The sequence below is a fragment of the Leopardus geoffroyi genome, chromosome B3 (genome assembly GCF_018350155.1).
Source record: "Leopardus geoffroyi isolate Oge1 chromosome B3, O.geoffroyi_Oge1_pat1.0, whole genome shotgun sequence".
Taxonomy (NCBI): domain Eukaryota; kingdom Metazoa; phylum Chordata; class Mammalia; order Carnivora; family Felidae; genus Leopardus; species Leopardus geoffroyi.
The window spans coordinates 110,503,522-110,521,182 of record NC_059337.1 but is presented as its reverse complement, the minus strand read 5'-3'; the positions used below and the strand labels follow the sequence as shown (position 1 = coordinate 110,521,182).

The 17,661-nt window shown below is 40.7% G+C and overlaps 1 protein-coding gene across 1 annotated transcript in view; it reads right to left on the bottom strand.

The window, feature by feature from the left end:
* The window catches only part of SYNE2 (spectrin repeat containing nuclear envelope protein 2), a 349,558-nt gene that overhangs the window by 137,608 nt on the left and 194,289 nt on the right, over positions 1-17,661 (bottom strand). The window contains 6 exon segments of the mRNA XM_045451206.1: positions 811-951; positions 3,594-3,749; positions 6,687-6,855; positions 9,402-9,673; positions 15,839-16,057; positions 16,878-17,022. Coding sequence (XP_045307162.1) covers positions 811-951; positions 3,594-3,749; positions 6,687-6,855; positions 9,402-9,673; positions 15,839-16,057; positions 16,878-17,022 — 1,102 coding nt within the window.

The following is a 17,661-nucleotide window of genomic DNA, read 5'->3' as shown; positions in this document are numbered from 1 at the left end:
GAAAATCACGCTTATGTACAGTTTTACCGAAGACTTTATTTCCCAAGATATTTTAAAAGGCAAATAAATTTGGGATTTCTATTTTCCTGCTTCGCCTTGTAGTCTAAAGAAAAGTTGTTAATTCCACTCAAATCCTATTGAAATATATTTTTAATCAAATAAGTTTCAGAAATATTCCGTATCATATTCCCCATGTTAATTCACGTTAGAAAACAAAAACTCCGAGAATTGCTCATAGAAACATGCTAGCTTTAAAAAAAAATTAATATTTATAATGTTTCTTATATCAGTCTTTCCAGGATAAGGTCCTTACTCTCCTTTACTTGTGAAAAGGCTAGTTCACAATCACAGGCTCTCAGGGGTTCAGGCATATTCCCACCATGGAAAAACTGAGAACAATTCTTTTTTTTTTTATTTTTTTTTTCAACGTTTTATTTATTTTTGGGACAGAGAGAGACAGAGCATGAACGGGGGAGGGGCAGAGAGAGAGGGAGACACAGAATCGGAAACAGGCTCCAGGCTCCGAGCCACCAGCCCAGAGCCTGACGCGGGGCTCGAACTCACGGACCGCGAGATCGTGACCTGGCTGAAGTCGGATGCTTAGCCGACTGCGCCACCCAGGCGCCCCCTGAGAACAATTCTTAAATGCAATCTTCTCTACTAATCCTCTGCAGGTGACATGCAGTAAGGGGGCCCTATAGGCTCTGGGTGAGCATCTCTGTGCTTCAGATTCATCCAAAGAGCACACCCTGATGACTGAGGAACAGGAGGAATGCTAAATGCTGAAGGAAATTAAAGGACGGATATTACCTTTTGAATTTCCTGAGCTTTCTCGATATTTTTGCTTTTCTGCTGCAACATCTTTTCCACATTGTGAAGCCCTTTGTTAATCTCGTCTATTTTTCTACTCATTGCATATGATGGTGAACTTTTCAAAACTTCACTGCTAATCTGTTATAACGAGAGAAAGATACGTTTGGCTTACAGATGTGCTCCATACTCTATTCACAGGTCCAGGTGATAGAAGAGATAGGTACACTGTTACGTGATTTTACTTACAAAAATCCTGTAAAGGCTAGGGGGGGGCATCCCAAACCATTATTAGCTAATACATTAATGAGAGGGTAGACTAGCAGACTAGGAAGTAGGAGCTGTGCTGACCTGACCTTTTAAGTCCAATCTGAAAAAAGGAGAAGAAAATCAATCAACAAGAATTTGTTGTAATCTACAGATTGTACTACAGGTCTGTGCTGAGTTGGGCAAAGCTACTGAGTGTACTATCTGAGACAGAGCCCAATGGAGCAAATGATATGAAAAAATCTAAGGGAGGTAAATAATTTATTATACAGTCTCTCATTTTATGACAAAGACCTCTGCATAGGACTGTTCTCAGTAAAACCCAGCTTATTCTCAAGCTGACTTAAAAATAATGTAATTCTCACCATAATATTCATTTGGGTGAAATAACCCTCTAAAACTCACTATTTCTTGAGGAGGCACAAAGCTCAGTTTTTCTCTGCGTGAATGTTTATAGTGTATGTTTTCACAGCAATCTGAAATCTAGTAGCTGAACAGTGTAACTTTTTTACCTGAATGATTTTCTTAAGAAAATAACTTGGGCTAGGAAAGATAACAAATGAATGTGGAATGTGTCATTTTTCAAATACCTGATTAGTTCTTGTTCTTGGTTTTTTGGTTGTTTTTTTTGGTTTGTTTGTTTGTTTTAGGCCATGTTGTTGATAAGGCTTTCTCCCAGCAGCCACTAAATAACCAAATAATACTTTACGCTTCTGTATAATCCTTTAACCCTTTTATTTATTTATTTATTTATTTATTTATTTATTTATTTATTTTTCAACGTTTATTTATTTTTGGGACAGACAGAGACAGAGCATGAACGGGGGAGGGGCAGAGAGAGAGGGAGACACAGAATCGGAAACAGGCTCCAGGCTCTGAGCCAACAGCCCAGAGCCTGACGCAGGGCTCGAACTCAGGGACCGCGAGATTGTGACCTGGCTGAAGTCGGACACTTAACCGACTGCGCCACCCAGGCGCCCCTCCTTTAACCCTTTTAAAAACAACTATATCTGTATAACTATTACGACTAAAACCTTCCAATGCAGATGGTACACAGAGAGAAACTAAACACAGGTTAAATGACTTGTTTATGGTTACACATCAGGGGAGAACGTGAACTTGTCCTGAGAAGCCCCAAGTCACTCTGGAGTCCCAGGCTCTTTTTCACATTTCAGGATGTTGATACTCTTGTAAGATGTTTTTATTCCACAGACCATAATGCAGTTGAGATTTTTAGGGGAAAAATTTAACCCTATGTTAGTTTTTTTAAACTGCTGTAATAGCTATTTATTGCTATGTAACAATTTTTCTGATATTCGGGACAGTTATTCTCTTGGCCAAAAGGCATATAACTTAGGTACGTTAGGAGAGACCAAGATTTAGGAAAAGTAAGCAGCCCTTCAAATCATACAGTATGGTTCTGAGTCTGCCTGGATCCTTCACACACCAAACAAGCAAAATCAGTTGCAATCTGTTACAAATATACAAGGTACAGCTGACACTCTCAACCCTAGATTTAAGAGTGATTCTGATTATTTATTTTGTTGGGGATTTTCACATGAAAAGAAGAAAAGATTTTCACATGAAGTATTCACAGAAACAAATTTAGTTGCTCTCAAAACACTATTTTCTTAAAATAAATCAATAGTGCTTGATTCTTGAGAAGGTATCTCATGGAAGTATCTCATTTTCTTCTGCGTTAAATCAACAACATTTGTCATAAATGTATATTAGGCGTATATATGTTTTTTCACGGGTCAGATTTTCCTAAGAAAACCGCCAAAGAAGTTACCTGGTTTGAAATGTGATTTCCTGTGTATGTGCTTGATATCTATTTTATTAAGTTAGGGGTACTCCGGATTTCAAAAAAGAACACAAAAGTCTTTCTGTGGATGCCGGACCAAACAGAATTTTGTTCTGCTGGATGGATGTAGGCTGCCTTTCTACGATCTAATAAATCTGTCTTGCTAACGTCTTGGGTCTCCAGTACTAGGAAACATTTCCCACTTGTTCTTCTAACTTTCAGATTCATCCATTCGGGGATGAAGATTTGCTCAGATGTGTTTGTGAGGACACCGTGTCTTAGATGCTATTCCTGGTGAGTTGTGAAATTCGTATTCTAATTGCCCTTGGTAGCAATTTTAAAACACTCACAGGGAGGGAATACATTTTACAGCAAAGTATTATTCATGTCCAAAATTTTAAAGTGATTCTCCGTTAAAAAAAAAAAAAAAAAGCCAAGTAAAAGCTAACGGACAATTCTATTTTTAAATGCAAGAGAAGAAAAACTAAACATCCTGACAACTAAAAATACACACATTGTCTAATTCTGTTATCTGTCACTTATTTAGAGCAATTTCACCTCTGTATTCAATACACAAAATTATCACTTTTCTAAACCCTATAAAAACAGTCATAGTTGAAATCAGGGCAAATGAAAATGTGACATTACGTCGTCTTTTCTTTGTATCTCTTCAACTCGTAAATAATAACACTAGTACAAACATTATTATTACCTTCTCGTCTATGTCTTCTAATGCTTTTCTGCATTCTTCCACCTGGGATTCAATCTCTGCAGGGACTAGGGTATACATTTCAGAATACTTGATTCGCAGTTTTTCCATAATATTCTCAAAAGTCAGCTTCCCTTTCTTAAAAATGCTTTGAAGCTCCTAAAAACATCAAGAGAGTTTCAAATACTCACAGGACAGGGAAAAAGTGTAACTCTCAAAGTAAAAGCAGCTTCCCAGCACATCCTTATGATTTAAATGAGCACACTTTGCATGACAAAGCCTCACTACTGATACAAGCCGATTAAGCCGGAGAGATACTCTGCTTGGTCAGATGATGCTTTCTAGTTTGTAAGAATTAAACTTGATATCTCTTCATGGTGTCAAACCATTGTCCTAACAAGACATTACAACATCTCCTGCTTCTAAAATACCTCTAGGATCTGACTGTATCTCACTTGCAGTCTTGATCTAGAAAGCCACAAGTAGCAAAAAAGTTTCAAAGAAGTTTTTTGTTGTTGTTGTTGTTATTAACTTGTTGCCATTTCTGCTTCTTCCTACATTATCATCACAATGATTCAAGGCCACTAAAAGCCCTACGCTTGAAGCAAAAGTGTCTGCTTTCATGTAATTAGACAGCCCAGCAGAGCTCAACTTCTTTCAAAAGGGAGGGTTCCAGTTCCCTGCAAAGAATGTGGGCTTTAAAAGATAAAAGAAACCTGAACAAATAGTCTATTGGTTGTGGCCTAGAAACAAAATCTGATCTACGTTCTCTTGCACTAATTATAAAGGAGAAACTCATTTGTTTGGGAAAGTCTCCCAAAGATCCAGTGGAAAAATCCTTCTTGACTTTACTGTGGCTTTTGGGGAGTTTGTTTTGTTTTTACAGTAACTGTTCAGTAGCATTATTTGTGTTAATAGGTTGAGTCACCGCACTGAAGAATGATTACAATTTTGAATGACTCCGTGATGTGTCACTGCTTTCCTTTTCTTTACCTTCGGCAGAGAACAAATCCAGAGGCAGAAAGTTAGAGAACAATGCCATTCAGACAAAAGTGGGGTTTGAAGTACAGTGCCGTCCGGTTTTATCTAGACCTAGTCAGAGAATATAGAGCTACACTTGGATGGGTTCTCCATGAAGACTGAGGGAGAGTAAATTCCCTCTATGAACACTGAGCAATGGTTAACAACCACACGTGATTTTTGAGTAAACTTCCAAATGTCTGTTTTGCTTGTTACCATTGGACTGGAATCATTCTAAGAGACATGAGGTCCCAAAAGGCACAGGGGTGGGGGGGAGCGGTGGGGGGGGGGGCGCGTGTGCACAGTCCTTAGGATAGGGTGATTTAAGAGATACAGTTCGTCTTCAGCCCTGGTTCCTGAGCACTTTCTAAGGCCCTTGGAATTTCTGGGATAGGAGTAAAGGAGTGCGTTTTGTTATTCATAACAAGCCCTTTTCAACTATACCTGAGCTTATGCTAATAAGTGACTTCTGGAGGCTCCCCCAGATAGATTCTCGATGGGGGGCGGGGCTGGTTGTCCGAGGAACCAATCAAGTGAACTTCCAGCCCCATTTCCCAACCCCCTAGGGTGGGGCCAGGTGCTAGAGATTGAGTTAATCATCAATGGCCAGCGATTTAACCAATCTGCCTGCATAATAGGACCACCATAAAAAACCCTAATCGATGAGGTCTGGAGAGTCTGGAGTTGGTGCTGGGAGAGCGGCACACTCAGAGAGGGCTTGGAGGCTCTTCGCCCTTACCTCGGTCTATGCATCTCTTATCGACGGACCCTGAGTTGCATCCTTTGTAACAAACCAGTAATAGTAAAGTGCTTTCCTGACTTCTGCAAGCCATTCTAGTAAATCATTAACCTTGAGGAAGGGGTCGTGGGAACCCCTGATTGATAGCCAGTCTGTCAGAAGTACAGGAGGGCCAGAACTTGTGATTAGCATCTGAAGTGGGGGGTGGTCTTGTGGGAGTGAGCCTTTAATCTGCGTGGTCTGTGCTAACTCCTGCTAGTTAATGTTTGAATTGAATTGAATTGAATTGAATTGTATTGAATTGAATCATTGCTTTCCAGAGACTTGGGGAAGAAACTCCACACATTTGGTATCAAAAGTGTTGTGAGTAAATACAGTGGCACCTATATCAGAGGTAAGTAGTACATCCTACTAAAGGCAGTAGTCTAACACCCTACTCAATAAATGCTCTGAGACCCCTGTTCACCAAACACGCCTGAAAAGGGGTTGAAGCAGGACTGCTTGGTCCAGACCGGCCTACCTCCCTGCTCTCTACTGTGATAGGAAAAGACAAGATTCAGTAGGCCGAGAGGGAAAGGTTAGGACCCGAGGTCCCAGGGTGGGCGAAAATGCATATTTTGGAACAATGCTGGGAGTGTCTGACCACAGCAAACCCCCTGGGGCATAAGGTTCCTCTTAAGAATGTAACAGGTACCACCTATTCCCCTCCCCCTCAGGTTTCCCTCAGGAATTTGACAAAAGACCTAACTGAAAGTAAGTAGTAGACCATAAAACATTTGACCCACAAGAAATGATATGGCCATAGATCTCCCCTCATACAATGGAATTGGGCCAATCAGGAATGGACAACCCAAGCACCTAGAGCATCAAGCCAATAAGGACAGAAACTGAGAAGGAACAAGGGGAAGAAAAGAGGGGAGAGTCCAGAACGTTATAAAACAAAGGCCCTTGCCTACAGTCGGGAGCATTCACCTTCAAATGCCCCTTCTCTGTAAAGAGAGCTTTTATACTATTCTTACTTTCTAATCTTATACCCTAGTAAACTTTGGCTGCTGTTCATTCTGTGTCCAGCTCTTCATTCTTCAAAGCGGCGAGACGATGAATCCCAGGTATTGAGGTGAAAAATCCTGCAACGCTTCTCTGCACTCCAACCACACTGATCTTCCCCTGTGGCTTGGCCCCACCATGCCACGGGGCCTTTGCCCATGCTTTCCTCTCTCCTGGGCCACTCCCTCCACTCCAGTCACAGAGTTACCCCTGCCCCAAGGAATTTCCATTCACGACTGCAGACCAGTATCAGCCACATTCACTGGTTCCTCACTTCATTCCTCACTCACCTCGAACTGTTCTGCCTTTTCTGGGTGGTCGTGTAATTCCATATTTTGGAAAGAAGTTGCGGTCTGTTGAAATAAATTCTTCAAAGTACTTATTTCTTTTGTGAAGGAATGTCTTTCTTGGGTTTCATTCTCCACCAATTCCTTATTTTCTTGAGCTTTCTGAAAAAGCCTAACATATAACATCAAAATAAAATTGTTCTTATCCTGCTGTCTTGTGAAATAATTTTTATTTCAACAATTAACACAATGTCAGCATAGTTCGCAAAAGAAGATTATTTTTCCTGAGAGAAAAGTACCAATTTTCAGTGGTTTATATACTACATATACAAACATATAGCAAATTCTATCACTCAGTCAAAAGCCTCTCCAAACTTTCATCTCAAAATATCCTCTTTTTGGGGCTCCTGGGTGGTTCAGTTGGTTAAGCATCTGATTCTGGATTTAGGCTCAGGTCGTGGTCTCACAGTTTGTGAGTTTGAGCCCCGCATCAGGCTCTGCGCTGACAGTGCGGAGCCTGTTTGGGATTCTCTCGCTCTCTCAGTCTCTTTCTGCCCCTCCCCCGCTCCTGCTCTTTCTCTCTCTCTCAGTAAATAAACTTTAAAAAAAATCCTCTTTTCACACTTTACATTCCAACTGCTGTCTCCATCTGACTTTTCTCCACATGATCCGTCAGTTGAACTGAATATGACTTAGAGGTGAGAATGGAGTCATGCATGGGTGGGCTCTTGGGGACAGATGACCCCATTTGCTGTGGATGTAACTACCATATTAGTAGAGGAATTTAAGAGGGTACAGTCTTTCCTGACAGCTATTGGGTAAGTATTTCTAGCCATAAACATATTATATCCTTTGACCTACTGATTCTGCTTCTTGGTGTCTTTCTCAAAGAATTAATCACAGATGCAGAGATTCTGGCATAAGAATATTCACTACAGTGGTTTCTTTTTAATGTTTACTTATTTTTCAGAGAGAGAGAGAGAGACAGAGACAGAGCACAAGCAAGGGAGGGGCAGAGAGAGAGAGGGAGACACAGAATTTGAACCAGGCTCCAGGCTCTGAGTTGTCAGCATAGAGCTCGACGCGGGGCTCGAGCTCTGAATGGCAAGATCATGACCTGAGCCGAAGTCGGACGCTTAACCGACTGAGCCACCCAGGAGCCCCCTCACGACCGTGTTTTTATAAAAGTGAAAACCATGTATAATTTAAAGATTTTATAATAGGAGTTTGGTTAAATAAATTATGGTATATTCACATGGTGAAATATTACATAATTATGTTTTAAGGAACATTTAATGGCATAGGAAAACTAACATGATATGCTGATAAATGATTTAGCACACAACGAAACAATATAGTACTATCATAATTTGTTTAAAAATAGAATTATAACAAAAAAAGGTAAGTGATTGGCAGTGATTGTTGTTGAATGATAAAATTAAAGAGGGGGGTTATATTAACCTTTATAATTTTCCACATTCCCCGAACCGCCTATAATGAATATGTGTTACAAAAATAGAAAAAAAAAAAAAAAAAAAAAGCAATCATGAGTAAAAAAATTCAACGGCTATTCATCCTCAATAATACCAGGATACAGAATATGGACTGGTTTTCATCATTGTTACTGATCTTTTCCATCCGCACCCCCTCTTCTTTGAGTATAGTTGACACGCAATGTTACATTAGTTTCAGGTGTACAACTTAGTGATTTGACAGGTTTATACATTATACTACACTCACCCCAACTATCCTGTTACATCACTGTTACAATATTGACTACATTCCTTATGCTCTGCTTTTTATTTTTTTAAAAAAAATTTTTTTTCAACGTTTATTTATTTTTGGGACAGAGAGAGACAGAGCATGAACGGGGGAGGGGCAGAGAGAGAGGGAGACACAGAATCGGAAACAGGCTCCAGGCTCTGAGCCATCAGCCCAGAGCCTGATGCGGGGCTCGAACTCACGGACCGCGAGATAGTGACCTGGCTGAAGTCGGACGCTTAACTGACTGCGCCACCCAGGCGCCCCTATGCTCTGCTTTTTATTCCCAGAGTTACCGATTCCATAACTAAAGGCCTGTACCTCCCACTCCCCTTCACTCATTTTGCCCACCCCCCACCCACCTCCCCTCTGGTTCTGCTTCGTGTTCATTTATACTTTTTTTTTTTTTTTTTAAGATTCCATTTATGAGTGGAATCACATTTGTCTTTCTCAGTATTTGTCTTTCTCAGGCTGACTTATTTCACTTAGCATAATACCCTCTAGGTCCATCCATGCTGCCTCAAATGGCCCAATCTCATCCTTCTTTAAGGCTGTGTAATATTCTGTTGCACACATATACCACATTTTCCTTATCTATTCGTCCATTGATGGACACTTAGGTTGCTTCCACGTCTTGGCTACTGTAAATAATGCTGCAATAAACATAGAGGTGCATGTATCTTTTAGAGTTAGTGTTTTCATTTTCCCTGGGTAGATACTTAATAGTGGAGTTACTGGATCCTGGGGTAATTCTATTTTGAATCTTCTGAAGAACCATTGTAATAGTTTCCACAGTGGATATACATTGCCAACACTGTATACTTTTCTGTGTTAACGCAATTCCATCACACCATTTGTCATTATTCTATATTTTTATATTTTCAATAGCCAATATTCTCTAAATTTTAAGCCTGAGTCATCAAGCACGTTGCCGTAATTGTTTTTCATAAGACTTACTTGTTGCATCGTTCTTGCATCGATGTAATCTCTTGAAATGCTGGACAGTTTACAGTTTCTACAGCCTGTAAGCTTTGGGGAGCATTCTGGATACTTCTTAGGCGCTGAAGAAGTAAGGTCAGTAATAGCTGCTGCTTCTCCACATTTTCTTGGTAACAGCATAAACAGTCTAGCAGCTCACAGAGCTCCTCTGTGGTGGCCGCCTCTTTTGTTTTAGAAATTTCAGGGAGATCTTCTTGAAGGTTATCTAAAATAATTGCTTCTCGTTCAATCTAATTCAATAAACAAAAAAAAAAAAAAAAAAGAGAGAGAGAGAGAGAACTAAAATAACTAAACTGTACTTGGATCGCCTCAGGAGCTGAAGCATACCTTGGAACCATAATTTTTGTGCACTGGCCCTTCAAAGGGTTCCTGATGCCATATCCTCACTCGAAGTAGCATCCGTCTTCCTATAGCTGGGAATATTATTCCTCTGCTTTTGGACTCCCATAGCTCCCAGCGATCGATCATGTAGATATGTGATTACTATGAAATACTGCTATTGTGAGCTGAAGGAAACCCTGTTGAGTATTTTCATAAATAATTTTTCTCTCCTTCAGATTTCCATTACACAAAGCAGTTATCTCTTCTGAAACACCTATAAGGCAGTTCGAATGAGCTTCACAAATTGCACCTACTAAGAGGTTGGGTGACTGCTGGATAATTTTTCTACAGGTGACTTTTCTTTCACATCCCATTCCTACATGCCCAAAAAAGTAAGTCTGGTACTTCCTCATGCCCCTAACACCCATGCCAAAGGGAAAGCAGTCCTGACTAATCATGTATTTATCAACATGGCTATGTGCAGAACCCAGAACTACATAACCTAATACATCACATGTCTGCAAAATGGAGTCCCGTCGTCCTTGAACTCAGAATGAAGACACAGAAAATCAGATCCCTCCACGCACCTCTTCAGACCCTGTGGTCCTCGCCTCAGCTGTACCCCACAGTCACCACATTCTGCCCCAGCAGCATTGTTAACTCTCCCGCCCTGACATTCAAACTCAAGTCAGGCACTTGCAATCTGGACAGTACAGAGTAGCACTCTGGTCAACTACCTTTCTGATATCACGCTCACTGAAATGATAAACGAAAACCTGCCAAAGGGTCGAACGTAAAGCCTGTGAGAATTTAGCAATTCCAGCATAAATTAAGTTTCCAGGAGTTCAGTGGTCGAGCGCCTGCCAGAATTCCATGGCGTAAAGCTCAAGTTGTTCCGTCTTGTGTCTCTACCACTAAGAAAGCACTGGATTTGCCCACTGAGATTTTGGAGGCAGCATATGCTATACTTGAGAATATTGCTCAGCTCCATTTATCAGAATGCTGCCAAGCTTGAGGGGGGTCTGGACAAAAAGAGGCACTGCTGCAGGGTCAGATTATGGGATAAACTGCCCTGCCACTTGGGCCATATGACCCAGTTGAGTCCCCGGGTCACTGTAGGGTGTAGGTATAGGCTGGCCTCTCAAAAGACCCAGTTATGGAATGTATGCTTTCCATCACCTCAAACCTGAATTCAGTTGCATCAGAAGTGCTGGCTCTCAGGCAGGCAGCCACACTTCCACCAGGGAATGAGATAGAAGGGTTCCACTGGGATGTCTGGCAACCTCCCTGCCAGGGAACCAGCAGGCAAAGAAAGGACGTGCTGTAGTGTCAGAGATAATGGTATCTAGGGTCTCGAATACACACCAGGGTGGAAAGAAGTAGGTCTGTAATCTAGAACTTAATGGAACATCTCTTGGTGCTTCCATGAAGAGCAACAACAGCAACCATGACCCAATAAGAGTAAAGCAACTGAAGGCCTGACCTTCCCAGTTCCAGTTCCCCTCGTCCCCCACACCTGTTCCTGGAGATCACTTTCCAAAATAAACCACCTGCCTGCAAGCCCCATCTCAGGCTCTGCCGTCCGCTGTAAGTTGGTAAGTGATTAAGGAGGGAAATCATTTTTATTGGGGCAATAATTGTACTCAAAAGCCAAGCCATTCTTCAACTTGTGATGGATAATCAAACTGTCATACATGCACCCAACCCAGTATTACTCAGGAAGAAAAAGAAACGAACTATTGATACAAGCAGCAATATGAATGCATCTCCCATGCATTATGCTCAGTGAAAAAATGCCACACTCAAAAGGCACTAACTATCCCAGTCCATTTATATGACATTCTGGAAATGGCAAGACAGATTAATGGTTGCCAGGGGCTGGAGGTGACAGAAGGGACTGATTACAGAGGTGCACAAGGGAACTATCTGGAGTGATGAGAATGTTCTATATCTTCATTTTGTTGGCGATCATGTGCCTGTGTTCATCAAAATTCAACAGACTTTATGCTAAAAAGGATAAAGACAGCTCCCAAATCAGTAAAATAGTTGCCACAAAAATTATGTATTCATTCTTCCACCTGAATGATCTCCCTTGGACACAGAATTCTAATAATATTGGTTATAAAACTTTTAGATTCACAGTCAATTATAGAGTCCAGAAAGGGAGAAGGAGCCGTAGTTGCACCATAAGTAAACAGAGTGAAAGAGACTGAAATACTCATAACCAGGAGATTTAGGAGCCAGTAACAGTCTTTTGGACTTTGGGTTCATGGGAAAGAAGCCAGCCTTCTACCTTCAATTATCTTTCGAGACAGGACTTTAGCACATTACAATCACCAAAGCAAAAATGATGACTCTGAATAACCAGAAACGAATAATTAAATCAAGCAGATTCTGTTTAAGAGAACAGGAAGGTAAAATTTTAGGGGGAAAAAAGGTAAATCAAAATTTAAATTTATTTTTCAAAATATACAATTAAACAGAGTTTTAAGTTTTAGAAAATCTGCTTATACAAAACCTTTATCCCATACAGATACGGGATTATCGTAACGTCTTAAAAAAAGAAATTCATTCTGTCACACACAAAAGCACCAACCATGCCAATAGAACCTTGCGTGTACAAGTGTTTAGATGATACAATTTTTATTGAATGGACACAAGCTATTTCAGGTTTTCATTTTTATTTTGAGAAAGAGAGTGAACACAGTGGGGGAGGGGCAGAGAGCGAGGGAGAGAGAGAATCCCAAGAAGGCTCTGCACTGTCAGCGGACAGCCCAGTTAGGGGTTTGATCATGACCTGAGCCAATAATCAAGAGTCAGACACTTAACCGACTGAGCCACCCGGTGCCCCTGGATACAAGCAATTTTAAAATCCTACATCAATTCGGTGTGCGTAAATATCATTTAAGCTGATGGTTTCGTGGTTAAATACCAGAGTGTAAGTTTGAAACATTTTTTTCACGTTTACTTATTTATTTTGAGAGAGTGAGGGCGCGAGCACAGGAGAGGCAGAGAGACAGGGGGAAGGAGAGAGAATCCCAAACAGGCTCTGCATGGTCAGCATGGAGCCCAAGGTAGGGCTTGGTCTCATGAAGCATGAGATCACAACCTGGGCCAAAATCCAGAGTCGGACACTTGACCGATTGAGCCCCCCAGGTGCCCCTAACCAGAGCGTAAGTTTGAAACCTCTTCTACCATTCACTTGTGAATTTGGGCAACTTACTCCATCTGACTGTGTCTCACTTTCCTCCTCTACAAAACGAGGATAAAATAAAAATAATTACCTCATAGGATTCTTGTGAGGGTAAACGATAATACATACAACGTGCTTAGAACTGTGCCCAACACATGCTCCGTACCAGCCCATCATGTGCTGGAGTGGTTGTTCCTATTACTACATGAGGGCATATTTTGTTTGTGATGCTCTGAAAAACACATTCTGCCAGCAAATATTGTCAAATGCTTCGATGAATAATTACAAAGCTCTAAATGAATGGGGTCTGAATTAATACAATAGAATTGCAAATGGGCGCACAGCGATAGAAAGACAATATAGTAAAATAGAAAGAGTAAAAGCTCAGGATTACCCTAGACCTGGGTTTGAAATAAGAGCTGTTGCTCAAGAAATGTTTACTAACTGCCCACTAAGTGCAAGGCTCCGGTCAGATTCTAAAGTGACAGCAGTGAGCGCAACAGCTGTGGCCCCAGTCCCGCAGCCCCAGCTCCATCGCCACCTGGGAGGTCTCGTGTCATCAGAAATCTCTCGGCGCCTCCGTATCCCCATCAACGACATCGCAATAATATTTAACTCTGGAGAGCAATGCAAGGATTTGGTGGCACACAGCCTCCTGTAGGAACCCAAGAAACAGTGCCAGTACGGACGGGAAAGATGGGGGCTAGCAGCTCGGCTAAAAAAAGTGAAATTTACAGTGTCTTAGAGTTGTAACATTCAAGAGTCTATGTACTAACCACACCCTACCAGCACTACCGAAATATTATTCATTTCCAGAATATCAAGTATTTAGGGACGGCTGGGTGGCTCAGTCGGTTAAGAGTCCGACTTCAGCTCAGGTCATGATCTGGAGGTCTGTGAGTTCAGGCCCTGTGTCCGACTCTGGGCTGACACCTCAGAGCCTGGAGCCTGCTTCGGATTCTGTGTGTCCCTCTCTCTCTCTCTCTCTGCCCCTCCCCGACTTGTCCTCTCTCTCAAAAAATAAACATTGAAAAAATTAAAAAAAGAAAAAAGAATATCAAGTATTTTTCTTTTTTCTTTTCTTTATATTATTTTATTATTCTGCAGTAAGGTAGGTATCTTGGATGACTCATTTAAGGAAGTTTACTTAATCCACCTTGATGAAGCCTATATCCTCTCCACACTGACGGAAACACTGGTGGCAATTATTTACTAGGCAATTATTACTGAGGCCATTATTTCTGGATCAGACTGTGCTAGTTTGAGCAGACAGGGCAAGAATGAAGACCCTGGCTGAATTTTCTCCCATGGCTTCAGTAGAGCTGCTGGTGACCTATCGTGCTCTCTCGGATACAATGAGGCAAAAGGCAGGAAGATCAAGTTTTAAGCAGGAAAATATGCCAGTGCTAAACATTTCTATCCCAAATCAAGTATTGATTCATTGTATTTCTCTCTTCTTTTTTTTATTTTTTATTTTTATTTATTTATTTATTTATTTATTTATTTATTTATTTTTTCAACGTTTATTTATTTTTGGGACAGAGAGAGACAGAGCATGAACGGGGGAGGGGCAGAGAGAGAGGGAGACACAGAATCGGAAACAGGCTCCAGGCTCTGAGCCATCAGCCCAGAGCCTGACGCGGGGCTCGAACTCACGGACCGCGAGATCGTGACCTGGCTGAAGTCGGACGCTTAACCGACTGCGCCACCCAGGCGCCCCCATTATATTTCTCTCTTAAGTAAAGTTAGCAGGAATTTTGACATGAATAAGAGAGAAAGGTTTTCATTTAATGTTCTAATTTGTACTTCGTTTATACCTGATAGATTAAGGAACACCCGAAGATAATTTTATACTATTTTTAAATTTCCTTTCTAAATATATGTGATGGCCTAAATCCTGAATCATGCTTAAATTAACATCTGTGATTGATATATATTATGGAGGGCTTTTTTCTTTTTTTTTTTTTTAGTTTATTTATTTATTTTGAGAGAGAAAGAGAGAGAAGGCAAGCAGGGAAGGGGCAGAGAGAGAGAGGGAAAGAGAGAGAATCCCAAGCAAGCTCCGTGCTGTCATCTTGGAGCCGTACATGAAACTCAATTCCGTGACCCCAAGATCATGACCTGAGCCAAAATCAAGAGTCAGACGTTTAACTGAGCCATCCTGGCACCCCTATTATGGAGATTTCTTTAAGAGCGTTTTCAGAAAGAGTGTCATACATATTTTTAAGTCCATACTTTAACCATTAGAATTAATTTCCATAGCTAATAAACAGTTAAATTCAAAATTAGTTGGTTATTGTGAATATCACCTAATTCTAACCTTTGGTGTTGTGTAGAGACAATTTTTTTTTTTTTTTTGAGAGACAGAGACTGTGAGAGAGCAAGCATGAGCAGGGGAGGGACAGAGAAAGAGAGAGAGAGAAGGAAAAAGAGCGAGAGATAGAGAATCTCAAGTAGTCTCCATGTCCAGCAGTGAGCTGAAGCAGGATTCGATCTCACAACCCTAAGATCATCATCTGAGCCAAAAACAAGCATCAGATGCTTAACCGACTCAGCCACCCAGGCACGCCAAGACAGTTATCTTTAAGAGGGGTTAACTTATAGGTACAATAAAGATTTTAAAGCTCAAACGAGCAAATACTTATTTATAAGTATTACCTGATGCCAAAAACACTGGCACTTTTAAGAAAGAATTTGAACCATTTCTTGGAGATGAGTTTACTAGGACCTCTATGAACATTTATGTGCTACGTGCCTGTGGTATGAACAAAGGGCACCGGTCGAGGACTTGTTTTATATAAAAACAAACCGCCAAGTAGCACAACAATGTAGATGACAATTGTTAGGAAACTGGTTATAATGTTGAAAATGAAGCACTTACTTCTTCACTGACAAATTTCCACTCCCGCTTTAGTTCTTCACACCAAATCTCCCACTCTTTGGCAGCCTCTAGCAAACTCAACCATTTGTCCCACAGAGCTGACGTGGTTCTGAGCAGACACATGTCGTCGCTGTCTGTGCACATGGGTCTTATGTGTCTGTGGACCCGCCGTAGTTTCATTAACTCTTCTTTGGTTGATCTAAGATTTGACCCCAAGGCCTTAGGAAAGAAAAGGAAGAGGAGGAATATAATGTCTATTGATCTTTCTGAAACTTATGAACTTCTTACAATCTTGAGGAATTGATTCTCAATCATCCCCAAGTGTTATCTGATCTATTTGTTGGTCCTTTTGGAAGCCGATTTAAGACAGATTAGAACTGCCTTAAGTATTACTGGGTTGCACACGAATCTGGAACTATGGTGACAAAAAGAAAGTGTTTTGAAAGGTAGATTTCTTAAAAGATCATTGTTATTTTAATGTTAGTCTCATATCTTACTAGGTAGTTAATCTGAACAATACTTATCAACCACCAATGTATTATTTCGGGTTTTTGTATATGTATTTGTTTGTTTGTTGATATGTGGTAGGTATTAAGCACAGACGACTCAGAATGCTTTCATTCAAATCCTAATAACGTAATACCATAGATTTTAACAGATGAAAAGAAACAAAAACAAAAATTGCACAGTAACAATAAGAAGTAGCCAGAGTTTAGACTTATGATAGTTGCATTAAATTCTCTGTCATTGATCCAGCAACATCCAACAAAATAACAAGAAAGGTAAAGCTTCTGAAAGAATGATCACTAAGAACAATCTGCTACGAGTTTGCTACAGTCCTGTGAATCCAACCCATGAAATCTCTCAGAACCACTGTTTCATGGTTCCCCTCGGCTTTTGGTTTGGGGTGTTTTGAGTGTCCAATTCAGGTGGGAGATTTCTGTGGGTCATAACAGAGCCACATTCCCTGCTTTTGCCACCTGTTCTTTCTGCCAATTTTCTGCATCAAATCTTACTGGAGATTTGCAAATACTATTACCTTGCTCTGTTCCAAGCGCTCTAAAGCTTCCTTGTAAGACACCGGCAACGGGAACATGGACTGCCCAAGAACTGTCTCCATTTGACTGAGGTGAGTGCAAATTTTCTCTTTAATTTTCCTATAGCATTTGTAATTCTCAAGACACCTATAAAGCACCGTTAGGAAAAAAGAAAGGATATTAAATTTTATTTAGTATAATATATTCTGGATTACCCAGAATGAATTCTGAACACTTAATAAAAAACAGAATGTAATTCTCTTTTTCTTATTCAGCGTATTACGCCAAATTTTTATTGATTACCTCTTCCTCACAGGGGCCTGCATAAGACTTTTAATGCAAACTTGAACAGGCAGATAAGACTTTCCTCAAAACACGTAAATTGTAAAACTGCACTCTCAAACACTGCAAATGAGATATACATTGGTACAATTCTTATAAAAACCACTTAGTCTTAAAAATGCTCATATCTTTTGAGCCATTAATCCAACTTCTGCAATTTACCTTAAGGAACTAATCCTCACAGTAGGAATTTATTCTAAACCTGATAAAACCTTTTACACAGTAAAATCTTTTTACTTATTAAACTGTTAATTAAAATAGCAGGGGTGCCTGGGTGGCTCAGTCAGTTAAGCGCACAACTCTTGATTTCCACTCAGGTCATGATCTCAGGGTCGTAAGACTGAGCCCCACATTGGGCTCTGTGCTGAGTGTGGAGCCTGCTTAAGATTCTCTCTCTCCTTCTCTCTCTGCCCCTCCCCTACTCACAAGCATGCTCTCTCTCAA